The sequence below is a fragment of the Malaclemys terrapin genome, chromosome 3, assembly GCF_027887155.1.
Source record: "Malaclemys terrapin pileata isolate rMalTer1 chromosome 3, rMalTer1.hap1, whole genome shotgun sequence".
Taxonomy (NCBI): Eukaryota; Metazoa; Chordata; order Testudines; family Emydidae; genus Malaclemys; species Malaclemys terrapin.
Genome location: NC_071507.1, coordinates 76,841,844 through 76,860,709, shown reverse-complemented (window position 1 = coordinate 76,860,709; position 18,866 = coordinate 76,841,844). Strand labels below are relative to the sequence as shown.

The following is an 18,866-nucleotide window of genomic DNA, read 5'->3' as shown; positions in this document are numbered from 1 at the left end:
GACAGTGGCTTACATAAGATAGATCTCTGTGGAATAGAGTTTTGTATAAAATAATATGTGCTGGCTAGGACAAGCACTAAAAGCTCTGAAAATAACCTGTCCCAACCAAGGCTTTTGCATGGAAGTTTTCATTTTGCCAATTCAAGTAGAGGCTTATTTTTGAGACTTTCTGCACAGTTCCAGATTGTCTGGGTAAGCAACAGAGACAACACTATGCTATTATTATGGCTAATGTTATTGGCTACTCAGGCAACAACCTGAGAGATTAACAACTGCTGGGTTTTGGTCACAGTGGTGGGGAATTTTTATTTTTGAACTGTGCTGCACTACTGAACTAACTTTGATGTATGCTGTAGTTTTAAAGAATGACTGCCTCTTTGGTCTGTGTGTGAGAGAGGGAAAGAGGTGGTGATTAAAAAATATTGCTAAACTTCTGGATTTGTAATCCTCAGGACAAGTACCCCAGAGAATAATTATTTTGTTTACCTAATATTTTCCAAGAAAAACAAACTATTTTAATCTCCAAGAAAAAGCCCAAAGAAACATCTCCTGCCTTCACCAAAGTTCCTGGAAAGATTCATTGTCACCAATCCAGCTATATTTGAAGATCTTAGCTCTTAGCTATCTTGAGTAACACTACCGTAGATTTTCAGATAAACCCAATACCTATTGGAGGTTGCCAAAGGTATAATCATGGGAACCTGTAGATCAGTTATGAGTGTGTCCAGGAAGCCTGTCCAACCAAAGGGACACAAAAGGTTTAAACTAATAGAACTAATTGTCTCAAGAGGTACTGACCAGGAGGTGTGGGGATATCCCACCATAGTTTTAACTACAGCCTTCAACTAAGTAAAATGTTTTATTTCCTTACTTATTTTTAATTTTTCATAATGCTACCATCCACTAACACGAACATCTCACTGCTAGATATTCTGCCTTTTTTTGGCTAGCTTTTGCCGGCTTTGATGACTCTCCCCTCCGAGCCTCATCACCCACACCTCCATAGGCACTGCTGCACTCCCTCGGAAAGCCACTGGACTGCACCGCAAACCACAGGAGGAGAGGAATAGCAAGTTTCAGAGTGAGAGCAGAGGATGACAGCTACTGCACTCACTAGGGACAGTTAACTGGCCTGATGGTGCATGCAGTACAGCAACTTTTCAACAGAGGGAGTGCACAGGCCTCTTTGCTAAAGTGAAAAATAAAGAGTCTTCAGCAAGACTGCTCCCAGAGCCAAAGAGAAAAGAGCAGAATACCTCGCAGTGAAAAAGTCATAGACATTCTTGTACTATGTATGAGAAAACCATTTACTAAGTATACCAGCCAGATGCAAATGAAGTTTTAGGTGTTTTCAGTTAAAAAACAAAAATCAGTTAAAATCAGATATTTAGTCAAAGAAGTTAAGTGAAAATTTCCTTGAAAATATGATAGTAAACTATCTTTGTATTCAGCCAGAAAGATCATGGAAGAAAAAACAAGGTGCTTATTCAGTTACTGAGCATTTCTTAAATTATCCATTTTAATGAATCTTGGTACTGAAGTAAAAATCACAGTAATCTAGAAAAGCTAACATTGGTTATTTAGCAGTGAACCCTAACACAAGTTATTCAACTGAAATTAAGAAAATCAGTAAGTCTGACTGCTTGGAAGATTACAACCACATTAGCATTTGCTTTTATTAGCAAACTTTTTTGATACATATTTCCCCTGGACAATTATGATACTGTTTAATTTTAAGAAACATACTACTGTGTACATTGGTTGCATGTGAGTCCTACATGACAAAGAAAAAAGGACAATTACTATTCATTTGGTGCTTAGAAAAGATTAAAAGCCTCTAAAAATATAAATTAAACACTTACCAAGGCTGGAAACCACAGAACTTTCTTTTTATCCACATTAACATAGTCTACACACACGACTTTTCCTAATAGTTCATCAGTTTGTTTCCTATCATCTTCATCTTCATCACTGGATGAGGAAGAGGATTCTTCTTCTGGGCTACAATGGGAAACGAGAGACTTAAACTTAACTTCACAATAGTGTGTAGATTTATAACCTGCCAATTAGAGAGGGTACAAAGCTAACTATCGGAAACAAAATTAAAGCATGGATAATAAGAGATTTTTTTCAAATTTCTATAGGAAATTTACAAAAATAGAAAAGACTCCATATACTAGGACTCCAAAGTATTTTCAGGATGCAGTTTGAATCACCACAGCATAAAAATTCAAATCACAGAATGTATTAAATCTTTAAATGCCTTCTTTTTTTCCAGAGAGACAAGGTGAGTGAGGTAATATCTTTTATTGGAACATCTCATGTTGGTGAAAGAGACAAGCTTTCAAGCTTACACAGAGCTCTTCTTCAGGTCTGGGAAATGTACTCAGAGTGCCACAGCTAAACACAAAATGGAACAGATTGTTTAACCTAAGTAGTTAATACATATGGAAACTCCACAGCGTGAAGAAAAAGGAAGCAAAGCTTAGCAGCAACCGTTGTATTTAGTTGTGACACTGAATACGTTTCTCAGACCTGAAGAAGAGCTCTGTGTAAGCCTGAAAGTGTCTCTCACCAGCAGAAGCTGGTCCTATAAAAGGTATTACCTCACCCACCTTGTCTCTATAACATCCTGGGACCAACACAGCTACAAAAACTTCAGTTTTCCAATTGTTACCAGTTTAAATAAAATAAAACCTCAAAAGCAACTATCTCTTGGTTACGTTAAGGCTGAATTGTAACTCAAGAGATCTTGGTTCTGGTCCCAATTCTGCCACGAAATTCTTGTATTACGTTGGGCAAGTTGCTTTCTCTCTTTGTGCCTCAATTTCACATCTATAAAATGAGGTTAACAATACTTTCCAAGCTCACAGGGGCTGTGAGGCTACATTAATTGTGAAGCACTTAGATACTCTTGTGATTTATACCATAGAAAAGTTTTTACAAATAATCAAATTCCTCTTTAGAATTGCCAAAGTTTCACAGTATGTATCAAAACTACTAAATACTTGCTCTTCAATCTCTTTGCAACTCTTTAATTTTCCTGTTTTCTTAATGCTGTACTCTTCCAACAGCACATTACTTAATGCTTGTAGGGCTTCCCATCCCAGTGAAGATTACATTTTAGAAGTTAATGACTCCAGTTCATCTTTGGTATAACTCCAAGGTAGTCAACAGAGTTTCACAGGGGATTCATTGAGCTCTGTTAGTTTAGAAACTAATGAAGAAGTTTATCCTTGTGAATTAATATAGTTATAGAAAATTGCACAAAATGAATGTATTTTGTTCTTTACAGGTAAAGAATCTCTATGGAGGAATAACTTGTGACATGAAGTTCATGGGTCAAATTCTTATTGCATATCTAAAGGAAAATTAACCTGGTTATGACATACGGTATGATATGCAGCACAACCTTCGGCCCCTAATCCTGCAAACAGTTAAGCATGTGATTAACATCACTACCGTGAGTAGTAAGAATCAGAGCAATGTTTGCAGGACCAGGGCCAGAACTCTAATAATAGGATTTCAAGGCAGATTGGTCAGATATTCAGAATGCCTAAATACGTTCCCAAATAAATATGAAATTAAAATGGAGTTTTGGTGTTTCATAATTTTAGTTATGGTGGAGAATACACATTAGTAATTTAGGGCAAACTACATTACAGGAATGTTGAATTATCCCCAATCCAAATATTATTGATGTGGACATTCAAAGCTACAGTTACAGTTAAAAGAAATGTAAAGGAGTTAAGATACCAAAATACACAGTCAGGACACCCAAACAAATTTAACTCCACCTTGTTGTCATAGTATATGATTATTTGAAGCAGTTAGATTAAACAGATATGTAGAAACATTAAATTGTTCTCCTTCTACCCCCAACAGTGTTACTACAGTAGCCATCTTATGCTATAGGCAGCCAGTGGCCTCAGTGCCATTGACAACAATGGGAGATAGCAGCCATTTTGAAAGAGGACAACTTTTCATGGAATTCTCTAAAGAAAAACATTTCCTCTGCTCTGCGGAAGGAGAAACTTTCAGTTATGAAGAATAATGCCAAAAAATGTCAATTAATCCCAAAAAAATATTCTTCAAACATCCTGTGAAAAAAGATTTTAGTCAGTTTTAGCTTTATGGGAAGTTCATAGTCTGTGTCATGCCATCATTATTAAGATCACCTCGGACAATAACAAAAAAGATCTGGTATAAGGTGCTAATTTTTAAATGACTAATTCTGAAAATGAATTTCAGTGAGCCAATCCAGCAGTGCTCAGGCTACATGAAGGGAGTGTGAATCAGTTAGCCAGAAATCAAAACAGTCGAACATTTTCAGGGGCTTCAAGTTTCTCTTTAGGAATAGAGTTTTTTTCAACTAGAATGGAGAACCTGGTAGAACTGAAAGCAAGAAAACCAAGAAAAGGTCTGCCTTTGGGACAAACCTTGTCCTTTGGAAATTTATATTATTTGGACTTGGCTGCTGGGAGAACTTATAGGCAAAGTTTTACAACTAGAAAGGGCTGAGGATTTAATGGCTAGGCGAGATAGATAGGAAAGATGTCTTCTTCTGTGTCACCTTTCAGTACAATTTTGCTATTCTTTAGTGGTCTGTTCTCCAATGACTGAAGTGTGAGATGAGGAGAATAATTGGAGGATTAAAAAAAAAGTGTTACATGTCTCAATTTCCCCCCCCCCATTATATCTTTTCTTTCCCTTCTTTATCATGCTGTTAAGCATTTTTTCCCCAATTTTTTTAAATAGCGATCACATAAATTGATACTCTTTTTAAAGAAATCTTTCAAGCTGCTTCATAAGACTTTGGAACCTCTTGTAAAGAGGAGGAGCAATCCGTAACCCCCAACGACTTTGTCAGATCAGTCAGTATGGTGGAGGGAAAGCAGGACACTGAGGGGAGGGGGAATAGAGAAATTGCTGCTGAGCTTTCCCTCAGTGTGGGGGAATTCCTTTCCACAATTTGCCTTTCCTTTACTTCAGTTCAGTCAGTGTCGACAATAAGATAAAAATAACAGAGGGAGCTGTCTCTGCTGTGACCATGTCCTATACAGACAGACAAACATCTGGGTAAAATAAGCTTTAGAGAGAAACAGACTGAGGAAAGTACATCAAACTGACTCTGCCACAAGTCAGTTGGATGCAAAAGGTGAAGCAATCCATCACAAACTAAAGTATTCAGGGGGCAGAAGAATGGTTTGGGTTCATGTGTAAATATGCTGCCTCTAAAGTAAAATTTTATTCACAGAGCCCTCCAAACATCATTGATGATGCTGGTGCAAACAAGGAAGTTAACTGAAAAGACGTGTTAATTTCAAGCTTTGTAACCCAATGGGCAGGTTCAATGTACCAAACAGAAAAGAATAAAATGTATAAAAATCCACCACATTTAAGAGTATTATGAACAAGGGAAGAGTTAAATATAAGCATTATTTTTTAAAAATGACTATTTAAATGTCTTCTTACACACCTGTCAGAATGAAGGTGACCCTATTGTATTCTTGTGAAGCACATCTTTCTTAAGTACTAAATTTATTGCTGAAGACTTCAGGGATCAGCAATTTTACTGTTTGAAAAATAACAGGATGTCTAAAAAAGGAATCACAAGACCTTTTGAAATTTTTGATAAAACCCACTTCTACTGTATATAGTTATTTTTTTCCCACTACAGCACAAAATGTTTTATTCTGCTTCCAAGAAGTAGGGTTTGCAGTAGAACCATATGGTCAATTCTGCAGCTTGAAATCTTCAGAAATCCCCCTCTCTTTTTTTGGAAGGAAGTACATTTTTTAATAGGAACACTACTAGGGTAGCCTTTTTGGTTGTGGTAATGTCTTCAGTCAATTGCTCTAGTGCAAAGCTTACTCCTGGGGGAATTCTGCGCCACTAACCACATGCAGAATTTATGTTCCCCGCAGATTTTTTTTCTCTGCAGAAAATACATTCTGGTGGAGAGACACTGCAATCACACCTTTTCCCCATTGGGGCTGCTATGGCACCAGAAGAGAAGGCAGCCGCTCAGCCAGCCACAGATAGGGAATGTGAGAGACTGCTTTTCTCACAGCGCCTTGCCCTCAGGACCAGGTAAGGCAGCTCAAGGTGTGGGGGGAACGGACTGAGCGGAGCACAAGGTGGGTCACATAGACTGGGGTTCAGAAGGGCTAGTGGGGAGGACAGACTGAGGTGGGAGCACTGGTGCTAGTGGGATGACAGCATTGAACCAGGGGCTGAATGGGAGTGGGGGTGCAGGGACACATGGGGACGGGAGAGGAGGGCTGCAGGGGAATATGGGAATGGGGGAAGGGCATGGCTGAGAGAGGATGCAGGGACACATGGAGATGGGGCGAGGAGGGGTACAGGGCAACATGGAAACAGAAGGAAGGGGATGGCTGAATGGGGGTGCAGGGACACACAGGGACGAGGGAGGAGGGGTGCAGGGCAACATGGGGACGGGGGAAGCGGATGGCTTAGTGGGGGTGCAGGGACACAGGGATGGGGGCAAGGGGATGGCTGAGTGGTGGATGCAGGGACACACAGCGACAGGAAGAGGAGGGGTGCAGAGACACATGGGGACGGGGGAAGAGGAGTGGCTGAGTGGGGGTGCAGGGATGCATGGGAACGGGGGAGGAGGGATAACTGAGTAGGAGTGCAGGGACACATGGGGAATGGGGACAGATGTGCCTGACTGAATGGAAGAGGCTAGGGGTCAGCCAGGGTCTGTATGGGGGAAACTCCCCAATTCCCTAACAATCCCTACCACCCGCCAAAAAAAACCCCAACTGTTCCATACTTCTCCCACCCACACCCAACAACCTTCCAGGTTCCCTCCCAGGCTCCTTCCTGGCAATTACTTCATAGAATCATCACAGAATCATAGAATATCAGGGTTAGAAGGGACCTCAGGAGGTCATCTAGTCCAACCCCCTGCTCAAAGCAGGACCAATCCCCAACTAAATCATCCCAGCCAGGGCTTTGTCAAGCCTGACCTTAAAAACTTCTAAGGAAGGAGACTCCACCACCTCCCTAGGTAACCCATTCCAGTGCTTCACCACCCTCCTTGTGAAAGTTTTTCCTAATATCCAACCTAAACCTCCCACACTGCAACTTGAGACCATGACTCCTTGTTCTGGTACCACTGAGAACAGTCTAGATCCATCCTCTTTGGAACCCCCCTTCAGGTAGTTGAAAACTGCTATCAAATTCCCCCTCATTCTTCTCTTCTGCAAACTAAATAATCCCAGTTCTCTCAGCCTTTCCTCATAAGTCATGTGCTCCAGCCCCCTAATCATTTTTGTTACCCTCCGCTGGACTCTTTCCAATTTTTCCACATCCTTCTTGTAGTGTGGGGCCCAAAACTGGACACAGTACTCCAGATGAAGTCTCACCAATGCTGAATAGAGGGGAATGATCACGTCTCTCGATCTGCTAGCAATGCTCCTACTTATACAGCCCAAAATGTCGTTAGCCTTTTTGGCAACAAGGGCACATTGCTGAATCATATCCAGCTTCTCGTCCACTATAATCCCTAGGTCCTTTTCTGCAGAACTGATGCCTGGTCATTCGGTCCCTAGTCTGTAACAGTGCATGGGATTCTTCCATCCTAAGTGCAGGACTCTGCACTTGTCCTTGTTGAACCTCATCCGACTTTTTTTTGGCCCAATCCTCTAATTTGTCTAGGTCCCTCTGTATCCTATCCTTACCCTCCAGTGTATCCATCACTCCTCCAGGTTTAGTGTCATCTGCAAACTTGCTGAGGGTGCAATCCACACCATCCTCCAGATCATTAATGAAGATGTTGAACAAAACCGGCCCCAGGACTGACCCTTGGGGCACTCCGCTTGATACCGGCTGCCAACTAGACATGGAGCCATTGATCACTACCCATTGAGCCCGATGATCTAGCCAGCTTTCTATCCACCTTATAGTCCATTCATCCAGCTCATACCTCTTTAACTTGCTGGCAAAAATACTGTGGGAGACCGTATCGAAAGCTTTGCTAAAGTCAAGGAATAACACATCCACTGCTTTCCCCTCATCCCTAGAGCCAGTTATCTCATCATAGAAGGCAATTAGGCTAGTCAGGCATGACTTGCCCTTGGTGAATCCCTGCTGACTATTCCTGATCACTTTCCTCTCCTCAAAGTGCTTCAAAATTGATTTCTTGAGGACCTGCTCCATGATTTTTCCAGGGACAGAGGTGAGGCTGACTTGACTGTAGTTCCCCGGATCCTTCTTCTTCCCTTTTTTAAAGATGGGCACTACATTAGCCTTTTTCCAGTCATCCAGGACCTCGCCCGATCGCCATGAGTTTTCAAAGATAATGGCCAATGGCTCTGCAATCACATCTGCCAGTTCCTTTAGCACCCTCGTATGCAGTGCATCCGGCCCCATGGACTTGTGCTCGTCCAGCTTTTCTAAATAGTCCTGAACCACTTCTTTCTCCACAGAGGGCTGGTCACCGCCTCCCCATACTGTGCTGCCCAGTGCAGTAGTCTGGGAGCTGATCTTGTTCATGAAGACAGAGGCAAAAAAAGCATTGAGTACATTAGCTTTTTCCACATCTTCTGTTACTAGGCTGCCTCCCCCATTCAGTAAGGGGCACACACTTTCCCTGACCTTCTTCTTGTTGCTAACATACCTGAAGAAACCCTTCCTGTTACTCTTAACATCCCTTGCTAGTTGCAACTCCAAGTGTGATTTGGCCTTCCTGATTTCACTCCTGCATGCCTGAGCAATATTTTTATACTCCTCCCTGGTCATCTGTCCAATCTTCCACTTCTTGTAAGCTTCTTTTTTTGTGTTTAAGATCAGCAAGGATTTCACTGTTAAGCCAAGCTGGTCGCCTGCCATATTTACTATTCTTTCTACGCATCGGGATGATTTGTTCCTGCAACCTCAATAAGGATTCTTTAAAATATAGTCAGCTCTCCTGGACTCCTTTCCCCCTCATGTTATTCTTCCAGGGGATCCTGCCCATCAGTTCCCTGTGGGAGTCAAAGTCTGCTTTTCTGAAGTCCAGAGTCTGTATTCTGCTGCTCTCCTTTCTTCCTTGTGTCAGGATCCTGAACTCGACCATCTCATGGTCACTCCCTCCCAGGTTCCCAGCCACTTTTGCTTCCCCTACTAATTCGTCCCTGTTTGTGAGCAGCAGATCAAGAAGAGCTCTGCCCCTAGTTGGTTCCTCCAGCACTTGCACCAGGAAATTGTCCCCTACACGTTCCTAAAACTTACCTACTCAGTTACTCTGTTACCCCTGAGTCCCCCAAGCCTTTGCACTGCTTCTGAGGAAAGCAGAAAATATGTTTCTGGATTGTAGTTTAAATGAATTATTACTCAAAGTTTTGTGTTAATATGCCTAGTAATCAAGTATCAGGGGGTAGCCATGTTAATCTGTATCTACAAAAACAACAAGGAGTCTGGTGGCACCTTAAAGACTAACTAATCTGTTAGTCTTTAAGGTGCCGCCAGACTCCTTGTTTTTTATGCCTAGTAATGAATGTATTTCTCAAAAAACATTTCCTGAATCTATTTGGTTGTCTATATTGTTACAGACATACTTGCTGACAGGTATTTTGAAATAAATGACCAAAATAATTAAAACTGGTGTTATTATATTGTGTTATTTTGATAAATAAAATATGCAGAATTTTAAAATATTTGTGCGGAATCTTAAATATTTTGGCACAGAATTCCCCCAGGAGTAAAAGCTGACAAATGAATTACACAGAGCAAAATACTGAACATTACTTTGCAGATACTATCCAAGAGGTCCAATTACAAAGCTAAAAGAGCAGTAATTTGGATTCTTTACAACCAGGTTACCTTCTGATAACTATGTTAATAACTTGTGCTCACCATTGGAGCTGTTAACGCAAAAGAAAGAGGAATTATTCAATAGAGATTTTAATGTAGATTTTCTATAGATCATGACTATCAAGATGTTTTGTCCCATGGAAATTTGGACACCATATCTGTAGCAGTTTATTCTTCAGTGTCACATCTGGTTGCAAATGTTGTACCCTTTTGAAGAGGGTGAACAATATATAACCATGGGACTAGAATTATGTAAAGAATTCCCAAGTCTGCTTCAGGACCCTAGAGGCTAAAAAGACCTCATGTCAGCTAGAGAAAGCCTTCCATCATAGACTTGTAACTGTTTGAAAAAGTTTTCAAACAGATAGAGCCCAACACAATTTCAACTACTGTTTTCAGAACCTATGCTAGTATCCTGCCAGAGGGAAATCTATTGCATGTTTTTTTCTTATTTTTTTCTTTTTTAAAACTCCTGTCCACAATGAACAGTGAAATTGTGCTAGCTGGAAAACACATTGAGCACTTGTTACAAGCCTTGCAGTACAGCAACACAGGGCAAATTATTTCCGGACTTTCCCTTCAACTTTAGAATAATGTCACTTTTCACTCAACTTGCTAAGTATCTTAATAATTTATAGAAGTCTGAAACACACAAAAACTTCTGGAATTAATGATGCAATATAACAAGGTAAATTAATGCAGAGCTCAAACAAATGATTGAAAGATATTTAACTTACATATGATTAGATCTCCTTCCTCTGTTTGTCTTCTTTCCTATGACAGGAGTACCAAAATGTTCAGGGTTCGTGAGTGGGAGCTGATCTAATGTCTGTTGGAAGATCGTTAAACTCATTAAACTCAAACCAATTTTTCAAGAGTTTATACAAAGTCTAAGTTTGTATATACTTTAATAAATGTATTTTTTGTAACTGGAAAGTCTCCCTACTGACAATGTACTTAGAGCAGAGACAGCGCTGCTTTAAAAACAATGGCCTTGTCTTTTAGAAATTAACATTTCACAGAAACTAACTTCTTCTACACATCCTTTCACACACACACACCCTGAAGGCCCTGTTCTGAGACCACTTATCAGTAAAGGAGAACTGAAACTCAGGCAGCGGGTCTGACAGGCTGATATGAGATACTCCCTTCCCTTTGCTAGATGAAGCACATTCTGCTTCTGAAGCACTCTTAGATCCACATCCCAATTATACATGTAAGGGAAATGGACAAATGTCCCTCATGTAGAAAAACTGAAGTTAGCAAGGCAGATCAACAGAGACCAGCAAACCAAATGAAGTTAACTTTCTTATCAATTAATGACAAAATATTACACAACTGTGTTCTTGCAAGAGTGAAGAACAGAGTCTGGCAAGAACAACATGTTCCTCAAAGATTCTAAAACAGATGTATTTAGGAAGGGGGTACTTACTGTCTGGAAAGGCTGAGAGAGCACGAGATCTTAATTTAGGTCTTTTCAGCATGAGGGTGAAAAAAGAAGGCTCTCACAGACCTCCAGCACCTTATATAGCAAGCCTTTGAAATGGGAGTCTTATGGAACAGTCATTCTCTGTTATCATTCACAATTGTAAATAATTGGTTGTTAGGGCACCTAGAGCTTTTTCTATTGGCATATTTTATTGTTATTTAAATGCAAGTTGACACAGTTAAGGGGCAAACTGCATCTTAGAGCCCTTCTAGTCCCTCTCAAGTATACCCTCAAGTGACAGGCCCTGTGTCTTGCACCTCACTCTAGATGGAACCATGCAACCAACCGCTCTGGGATTTGGTCTCTAAGCATCAGGGCCCCTTTCCCAACCGTGTTAATGCAACAGGTCCAACTGCAGTTGATGCCTGTAAGCTCTTTCACTCCTAGCACCCAGGAGCTGATTGAAGTGACTCAAGAACCCATCTTCAAAATACAGGTTTTTTTATTCCTTCCCCAATGGTACAAAGCACACAGATTAAAGGCTAAAAACAATAAAAGGCATATACACATGGGTCTTACTTACACCCTAATCTTTCCTTGCCAGCTTTTTAAATTCCCCTCACTCCAGCCAACCTCCATCTCCAGCTGGAAATAACAGACTGTCTTGCTTGCAGCAGGCTCTTTCTGTTTCTGTGTGTCCCCTTGCCAGCCTGTCAGCTCTTCCTGTCATTTCCTGGGCAGTTTTCTGGCCACTCACACAACCCTCATCCTTTTCTATATCCAGGATCCTGTAATGTCTTAGTGTGCTCTTTTCTCTCTCTCTTCCTAGCCTTGGCAAAACAGCTATGTCACCAGATTTGGGGCTGAGGAGTCACTATTCATGGTAATAAACCTTACTATTGTGTTTGAATTTTCCTTGGGATGCCCCTTATCTAGGCCATTATTATACATTTCCTGCTTGGTTCCTTTAACCCTTTTTGATTTAACTCCATAGCAAGTAACCCATCATATATACACACATAAAGGCATGCATCATATTCATAAAAAACAAGATATATTTCCCCCAGTTACACAATAAACAAATGTTATCAGACTACACTTCAAGAAGTGTGAAAACTTTCTTTGTCTTACCATTCTCATTTTATGCAAGTTTCAAACTATGAAGAATACATCAGATTCTCATCAAAAATATTCTGTAGGTCAGACTGAACTCACTGCAGCTGATGAAGCCCACCTCTTTCAAACCAAAAAGCAAACACACATCTGTCTGTGACTGTGATGGAAGTTGCATATTTACTCTACACAGAATGATGGGCATGGACAGAATTAAAACCCTAGCTCAGAACAAGAGAACAGCACCGTGGCATAATTCTAAGGCTATGTCTACACTACAAATTACTTTGGCATAGTTTACGTTGTTTAGGGGGTGAATAATCCACAACCCTGAGCAACGTAAATTATACCAACCTAAGCACTGATTTAGACAGTGCTATGTCAGCAGGAGAGCTTATCCCACTGACATAGCCACCACTGTTCGTAGAGGCAGGAGTTATTAAGTCAACGGGAGAGCTCTCTCCCGTTGGCTTAGAGCATCTTCACCACAAGCGCTAGAGGTGCAGCTGCACCACTGTAAATGATGTACACTAGAACCTCAGAGTTACCACTGTCAACCACACCTCTCCTTTGGAACCAGAAGTATTCAATCAGGCAGCAGCAGAAACAAAACAAAAAAGCTAGTACAGTACAGTATTGTGTTAAATGTAAACAACTAAAAAATAAATAAAGGGAAAGTTTAAAAAGAAGATTTGACAAGATAAGGAAACTGTCTGTGCTTGTTTCATTTAAATTAAGATGGTTAAAAGCAGCATTTTTCTTCTGCATAGTAAAGTTTCAAAGTTGTATTAAGTTAGTGTTCAATTGTAAACTTCTAAAAGAACAATCATAACATTTTGTTCAGAGTTACAACCTTCATTCCTGAGGGGTTCATAACTCTGAGGTTCTACTGTAGTTTAGACATGGCCTAAGTGCTGAAGAAAGTGGAGGTGCAATTTTAACTTCCAAGTGTAAAGGAATACATATCATGAACCAATTACTAGAACTGCAGAGTAAACCCCCAATTACAGCGAGGGAACTGGAAATCAGTGATTTTTGGCTAAACACCAAGTGCTCAGATACCCAAAAAGAAAAGGGACTGGCAAAAATGAAAAGTAGGAGAGGTTACCTTAATATTAGGTTTCTGCGAATCAGAGACAATAATCTGGACTGATGGACATTCTTGTTCATAAAGCAGGAAGGTAGATTAACCTATATAATAATCTTGGCCAAAATTTTCAAATATGGATTCCTAAAGTTAGGCTCCTAACCCCATATTTAATATATATAAGCAGCCCGATGTTCAGAAGCACTGAGAATCTACAAATCATAAAAATTAAACAGGAGCAGCAGATGCTCATCATCTTTGAAAATTAGGCCACTGATAGTTAAATCCATATTTAGATACTTAGGAGCTTAATATTAGGCACATACACTTGGAATTTTTAGTGAGAGAATTTGAATACCTTAATAAAGGCACAGTAAAAATGCCTAATTCACAACAACTGAGCAACATGCTCAATTGAGTATAGCACAGAAAGAATTTTCCTAGTGAGCAGAACACTTTCTCAAACAGCTCTTTGATAAATTAACATGTTCACATATATCGGTCCATCTGCTTGTCTGTCTGTTTACACGGTCTTGTGTAATAAGCAGAAATAAACATCTGACTTAACACTGTAATTGTTTAGAAAGCATTTATATATTTTAGAAGTAATTAATTTGTAGGCTAGAACATCAAACAAATATGAAAAAAAATTTTATTTCTGGAGGGACAAACATTTCTTCAAAATAACAGGTGACAAGAGGCTATAATCTACCTAAAACAACAGCACACAGAGTATCTAAGATTTCAAATTTATTAGCTATTACAACAATATTTACAAATTAAACATGGTCATTTGCACCAGCTCCCATTAAAGTGTAATTATGTGAGAAGATACAAATCATAATGTGTGTCATGCACTACACTGCAGTATCTTTTTTCAATCAATGCTTACTGAGAAAGCTAAGAAAAGTATTTCTAGCAAAAATAATTCAACTTATAAAGTAATATCACTGAACCCCATTATGCAAAAAATAAATATAAAGTGTCAATTTTGACGGCAACTTTTAGTTTGGAGAAGTCACTCTCAAATCTTATTTCTGGGTGTAAAGGAATGAGCTAGACTTTGTGGATTATATTTTGCATAGTCACAATTTTAGCAGCATTAATATATTTAGCCTTTGAAAGTCTAAGGCACTAATTAAACTGATGAAATTGGGATGAAAGGCATTGTTTTAATTATTTTTAAATATAAACACTGTGGAATTAAGATGTGTTCATTCTGACACCAATCACTTACCTCACTTTCAGCAAAATGTCTTTCTCCTTTCAGGCAAAGAGAAGAGCGTCTAAGAGTCTTCTCATCCCCATCATCAAATACTGTCACCAGGGGAAAAAAGGAAAGGCAGATTATTAGTTAATAAACTGAAAAAAATACTTGGTCTGTATTTTCCTGCTATGGAAATATCCTTTGCTCAGTTCCCTGAATATTTTTCCTGTATGAAATCCAGTACTCTCTGTGATGGGGCATTGAGAACCACCCTTTCTGAACATGACACACCCAACCCCAGTTTCATCACTAAGAGGGAGCACCAAACTAGATGGTAACTGTACTTTTCTATAGTTCTAGAAGTGTTTCAGGGACCTAGAGGATTGAGATCAACTATTACTCCAGGAAACTTGTGTAGTTTGGCTGTAATCCCAAAACCTGCAACATATGTGTGTTTCCGCAAGCTGATTACAACAGGAGAAAACTCCTCACGGTATGCCTAAAACTTGGTAGGTACCTGCATTATGAACCCTGGACAGTTAGACTCTGTATACTGTGTTTATTTTGACTAATTTATTTATCTCCTCCCCATCCCTGGCTGAGGGCATCCTAATAATAGAGAGCATCTTCCTTTTCTTTTGTTAAGCTGTATAACAACATGAAGTCCCCACAAGAGAATGTCTTATCTGGCCAAAAAGCATGTAGAGAGCAGATGCCAGCTCTGCCACACTTGCATATTCTTCTTCTTCACCTTCAAAATACACCAGCAAGGCAACCTTTCCAGTTTTCTAGCAGACAGAAGTACAGTAGTTTACTGCATTTAAAAGAACTACCCTGAAACTGAAAATTTCAAAGGAAACCAAGAGATCAAGGTTTCAGGGAAATTCACTGAAATGCAAATCAGCTATTCCAAGATCTTAGAGAAAGGAGGAACTTGCCCATCAGCAGGCTTATTCTTGAAGATGTAGAACTCTATGCAAAAGCTCTGGACACCAAATAAGCCAGGTGCTTGTACATACACAAATGATGTTACAAAGATCAGAAGTGTCAAAGGCATGACTTAGTCTTTGTCCACACACCAGTAATACTGCTTTAACTATATATTGGTATAGTTAAAATGTAAAATGGTACCAACCCCACATCTCAACATTGTGGACTCTTATCAGTATATAAAGGTGCCTTATACCAGGGGTTCTCAACCCTTTTCTTTCTGAGCCCCCCCCCAACATGCTATAAAAACTCCATGGCCCACCTGTGCCACAACAATTGTTTTTCTGCATATAAAAGTCAGGGCTGACGTTAAGAGGTAGCAAGCAGTGCAGTTGCCCGGGGGACCAAGCCACAGGGTGCCCCATGAAGCTAAGTTGCTCAGGCTTCTGCTTCAGCCCCAAGTGGCAGGGCTCAGGGCCCCTGGCTTCAGCGCTGCATGGCAGGGCTTAGGCTTTCTGCCCTGGGCCCCAGCGAGTCTAACACTGGTCCCACTTGGCAGACCCCTGAAACCTGCTCGCGGCCCACCAGGGGGCCCCAGACCCCTGATTGAGAACCACTGCCTTATACTACTATAGCAAAGGGAATAACCTACACTGGTAAAAGGCACCTTTGTTATAATAGTACTATAACTGGACCCAAGCTAGGGATTGTAGTGATTATTTTGGTAGGAAAGACTCATGCCCACATCAAAACCTGAGTGTAGACAAGGCCTTAGCCCTACAAAAGCAAGGAAGGTTGACATGCCTTTAAACTGTTCCCCACTGTGCCTAGATATTGTAGAACATACAATTTTCAAGCAGTTCCCAAATGCATGATTCTATAAAGACTCTGAGCCACAAACTGAATTAATCTCTAAGGTGTAACAATTTGCTGTATAACTGCTATGGTGTTTACTGTTTGCCAAGTGAAGTTTTCAGCAGAGGAATTTGTGAGCAAGGTCACTTTCTGAATTAGTGATGTCACTCAGTACTTCAAGATGGCTGGGTGCTAATGTAAATTTAGACAAACTTGTTGAATAAGGAAACTGATCATTATGGAGACTGACAGGAATACCCAGCTCTCAACCAGACTTTCTTCAGATCCACAGATACTAATATCTCCAAAGTTTTTTTTTCCAGTCCTGCTTCTATTCACCCGCCTGGTAAAGTATATTCCTAATCTGCTGCTGCTAAGAATGTCATTTCACTCCCGAACTGCATTAGACATGATGAAGTTGGCAGCTGTGATACCAACTTTCACTGATCCCACAAGATTGGCATCATCCTATCTGGTAAGCACAGTATCTTCAATCACATCTCCAGGTTAGCTTTCTCCTCCCTTCTTTACTTCCACCTTCCCTTTCTTTCTCAGGCTCAATGTTTGACAGCTGCACATGTCACTTTGAACCTCAAACTGCAACTCCTTGCGCTAGCTGCCTCCACCATTTAGCCCATATCTATTTCTACATCACTAACTTTGGCAAACTGCTGATTTCATGCATTTGCCACATCACATTTTACAATTCCATCCAAATTTCAGGCTATTTGGAACTCTTAAGTATACTTTTTATTTACATGTCTATACACTATTGCTTCACCACCTCACTAACTCCCATGTCCACTTCTGTATTATGAAAACCTCTTCTTCATGGCCACACCCTTCTCTATTACTCTGCCTCTTCCCCTTCATTCTATTTTGGCCTCTGTTCTGTCCATGTCCCGCCCTCATCCTACTTTCTTATTCTATCAGATAATTTCTCTGTAGTAATACCTACCGGGAACAACATACTTATCTCACAAAATCTCCATTTCTTTTAAAAGAGAAAAACCGGTTACCTACCTTTCATAACTGTTGTTCCTCGAGATGTGCTGCTCATGTCCATTCCATTCTAGGTGTACGCGTGCCCACATGTAGTCGTCAGAGATTTTTGCCTTAGCAGTATCCGTAGAGTCAGCTGTGGTGTCCCCTTGAGTGCCCCACCCATGCGCTGGTATATAGGCACCGTCAACCCTATGCCCTCTCAATTCCTTCTTGCCAGCAACTCCGATAGAGGGGTAGGAGGACGGGTAATGGAATGGATATGAGCAACACATCTTGAAGAACAACAGTTATGAAAGACAGGTAACTGTTTTTTCTTCTTCGAGTGCGTGCTCATGTTGATAGCACATTCTAGGTGTATCGGGATGTAACCTGAGGATATTACTTTGAGCACCCAACAGTCCGTGGTCAGCTAAGACCAGGACAACCGGAAGAGGCAGAGGCAGTCGAGGAAAGAGTCGGAGGGTGGATCCTGGGAGGTGACTGGGGCATCGTCCTCAAGGGCACCCTCAAAATGACTGCTTCTGGAAGACCCAAGCTGAGCAGACGAACGGGAAGATGACAGGTGTTGCTGCTTAGACCCCTTGTCTTTATCCTTCCTCCTGTAGGTGCCAAGTCAGGGAGTCCCCCAAGACCTAGACTGCGGAGGCGGAGGAGTTGGAGGGCAGAACGGCTTCCTGGCCTGGTGAGGCGTATGGAGGCCCAAGGAGCGGAGAGTGGCATGGGAGTGTTTAAGGCCATGGAGTCTCGAGTCTGTGATCTCGGAGAAGAGCCCCGTCCCCTCAAATGGGAGGTCCTGTATAGTGGCCTGCATCTCCTAGGATAACCTGGAGGACTGCAATCAGGAGGTGTGCCTCATGGCTACCGCGGAGGCGACCATTCTGGCCATTGAGTCAGTAGTGTCCCAGTCCATCTGAGGGGCCCCCCTTGCCACAACTGTGCCTTTGTCCACCAAAGCAGCAAACTCCTGAGCTCAGTCCTACAGAAGGGCCTCCCTGAATTTGTTAACGGAGTCCTACAGGTTAAAATTGTACCTGCCTAACAGGGACTGTTGGTTAGACACCTGAAATTGCAGGCTTGCTATCAAATAAATCTTTCTGCCAAATGCCAGTCTCTTGGCATCTTTGTTTTTCAGTGTGCCACTGACTTGGCCCTGCCTATCCCTTTCATTAATAGCAGTCAATATTGACCAGTGATGCCACAGATATTTGAACCCTTTTGCAGGGACATAACTTTTTTCAGCCTTCTTAGAAGTAAGTGGAATTGAAGAGGGGGGTGTGCCACAGTGATCTAGCAATTTTAAGGACGCCTGGGTGGATGGGCAGAGCAACCCAGGCCGGGGTGGATATAAAGTTAAAGAGGTCGTCAGACTCCTCCAGGACTCCTCAATTTTTAAGTTCAAGTTCGTAGCCACCCTCTTA

The 18,866-nt window shown here is 41.1% G+C and overlaps 1 protein-coding gene across 1 annotated transcript in view; it reads right to left on the bottom strand.

Moving 5' to 3' along the window:
- The window catches only part of ARID4B (AT-rich interaction domain 4B), a 147,893-nt gene that overhangs the window by 79,674 nt on the left and 49,353 nt on the right, over positions 1-18,866 (bottom strand). Inside the window, exons 6-8 of the mRNA XM_054021294.1 lie at positions 14,689-14,768; positions 10,560-10,651; positions 1,863-2,001 (exon numbers count right to left, since the gene is read on the bottom strand). Coding sequence (XP_053877269.1) covers positions 1,863-2,001; positions 10,560-10,651; positions 14,689-14,768 — 311 coding nt within the window. The remainder of the gene's footprint in view (positions 1-1,862; positions 2,002-10,559; positions 10,652-14,688; positions 14,769-18,866) is intronic.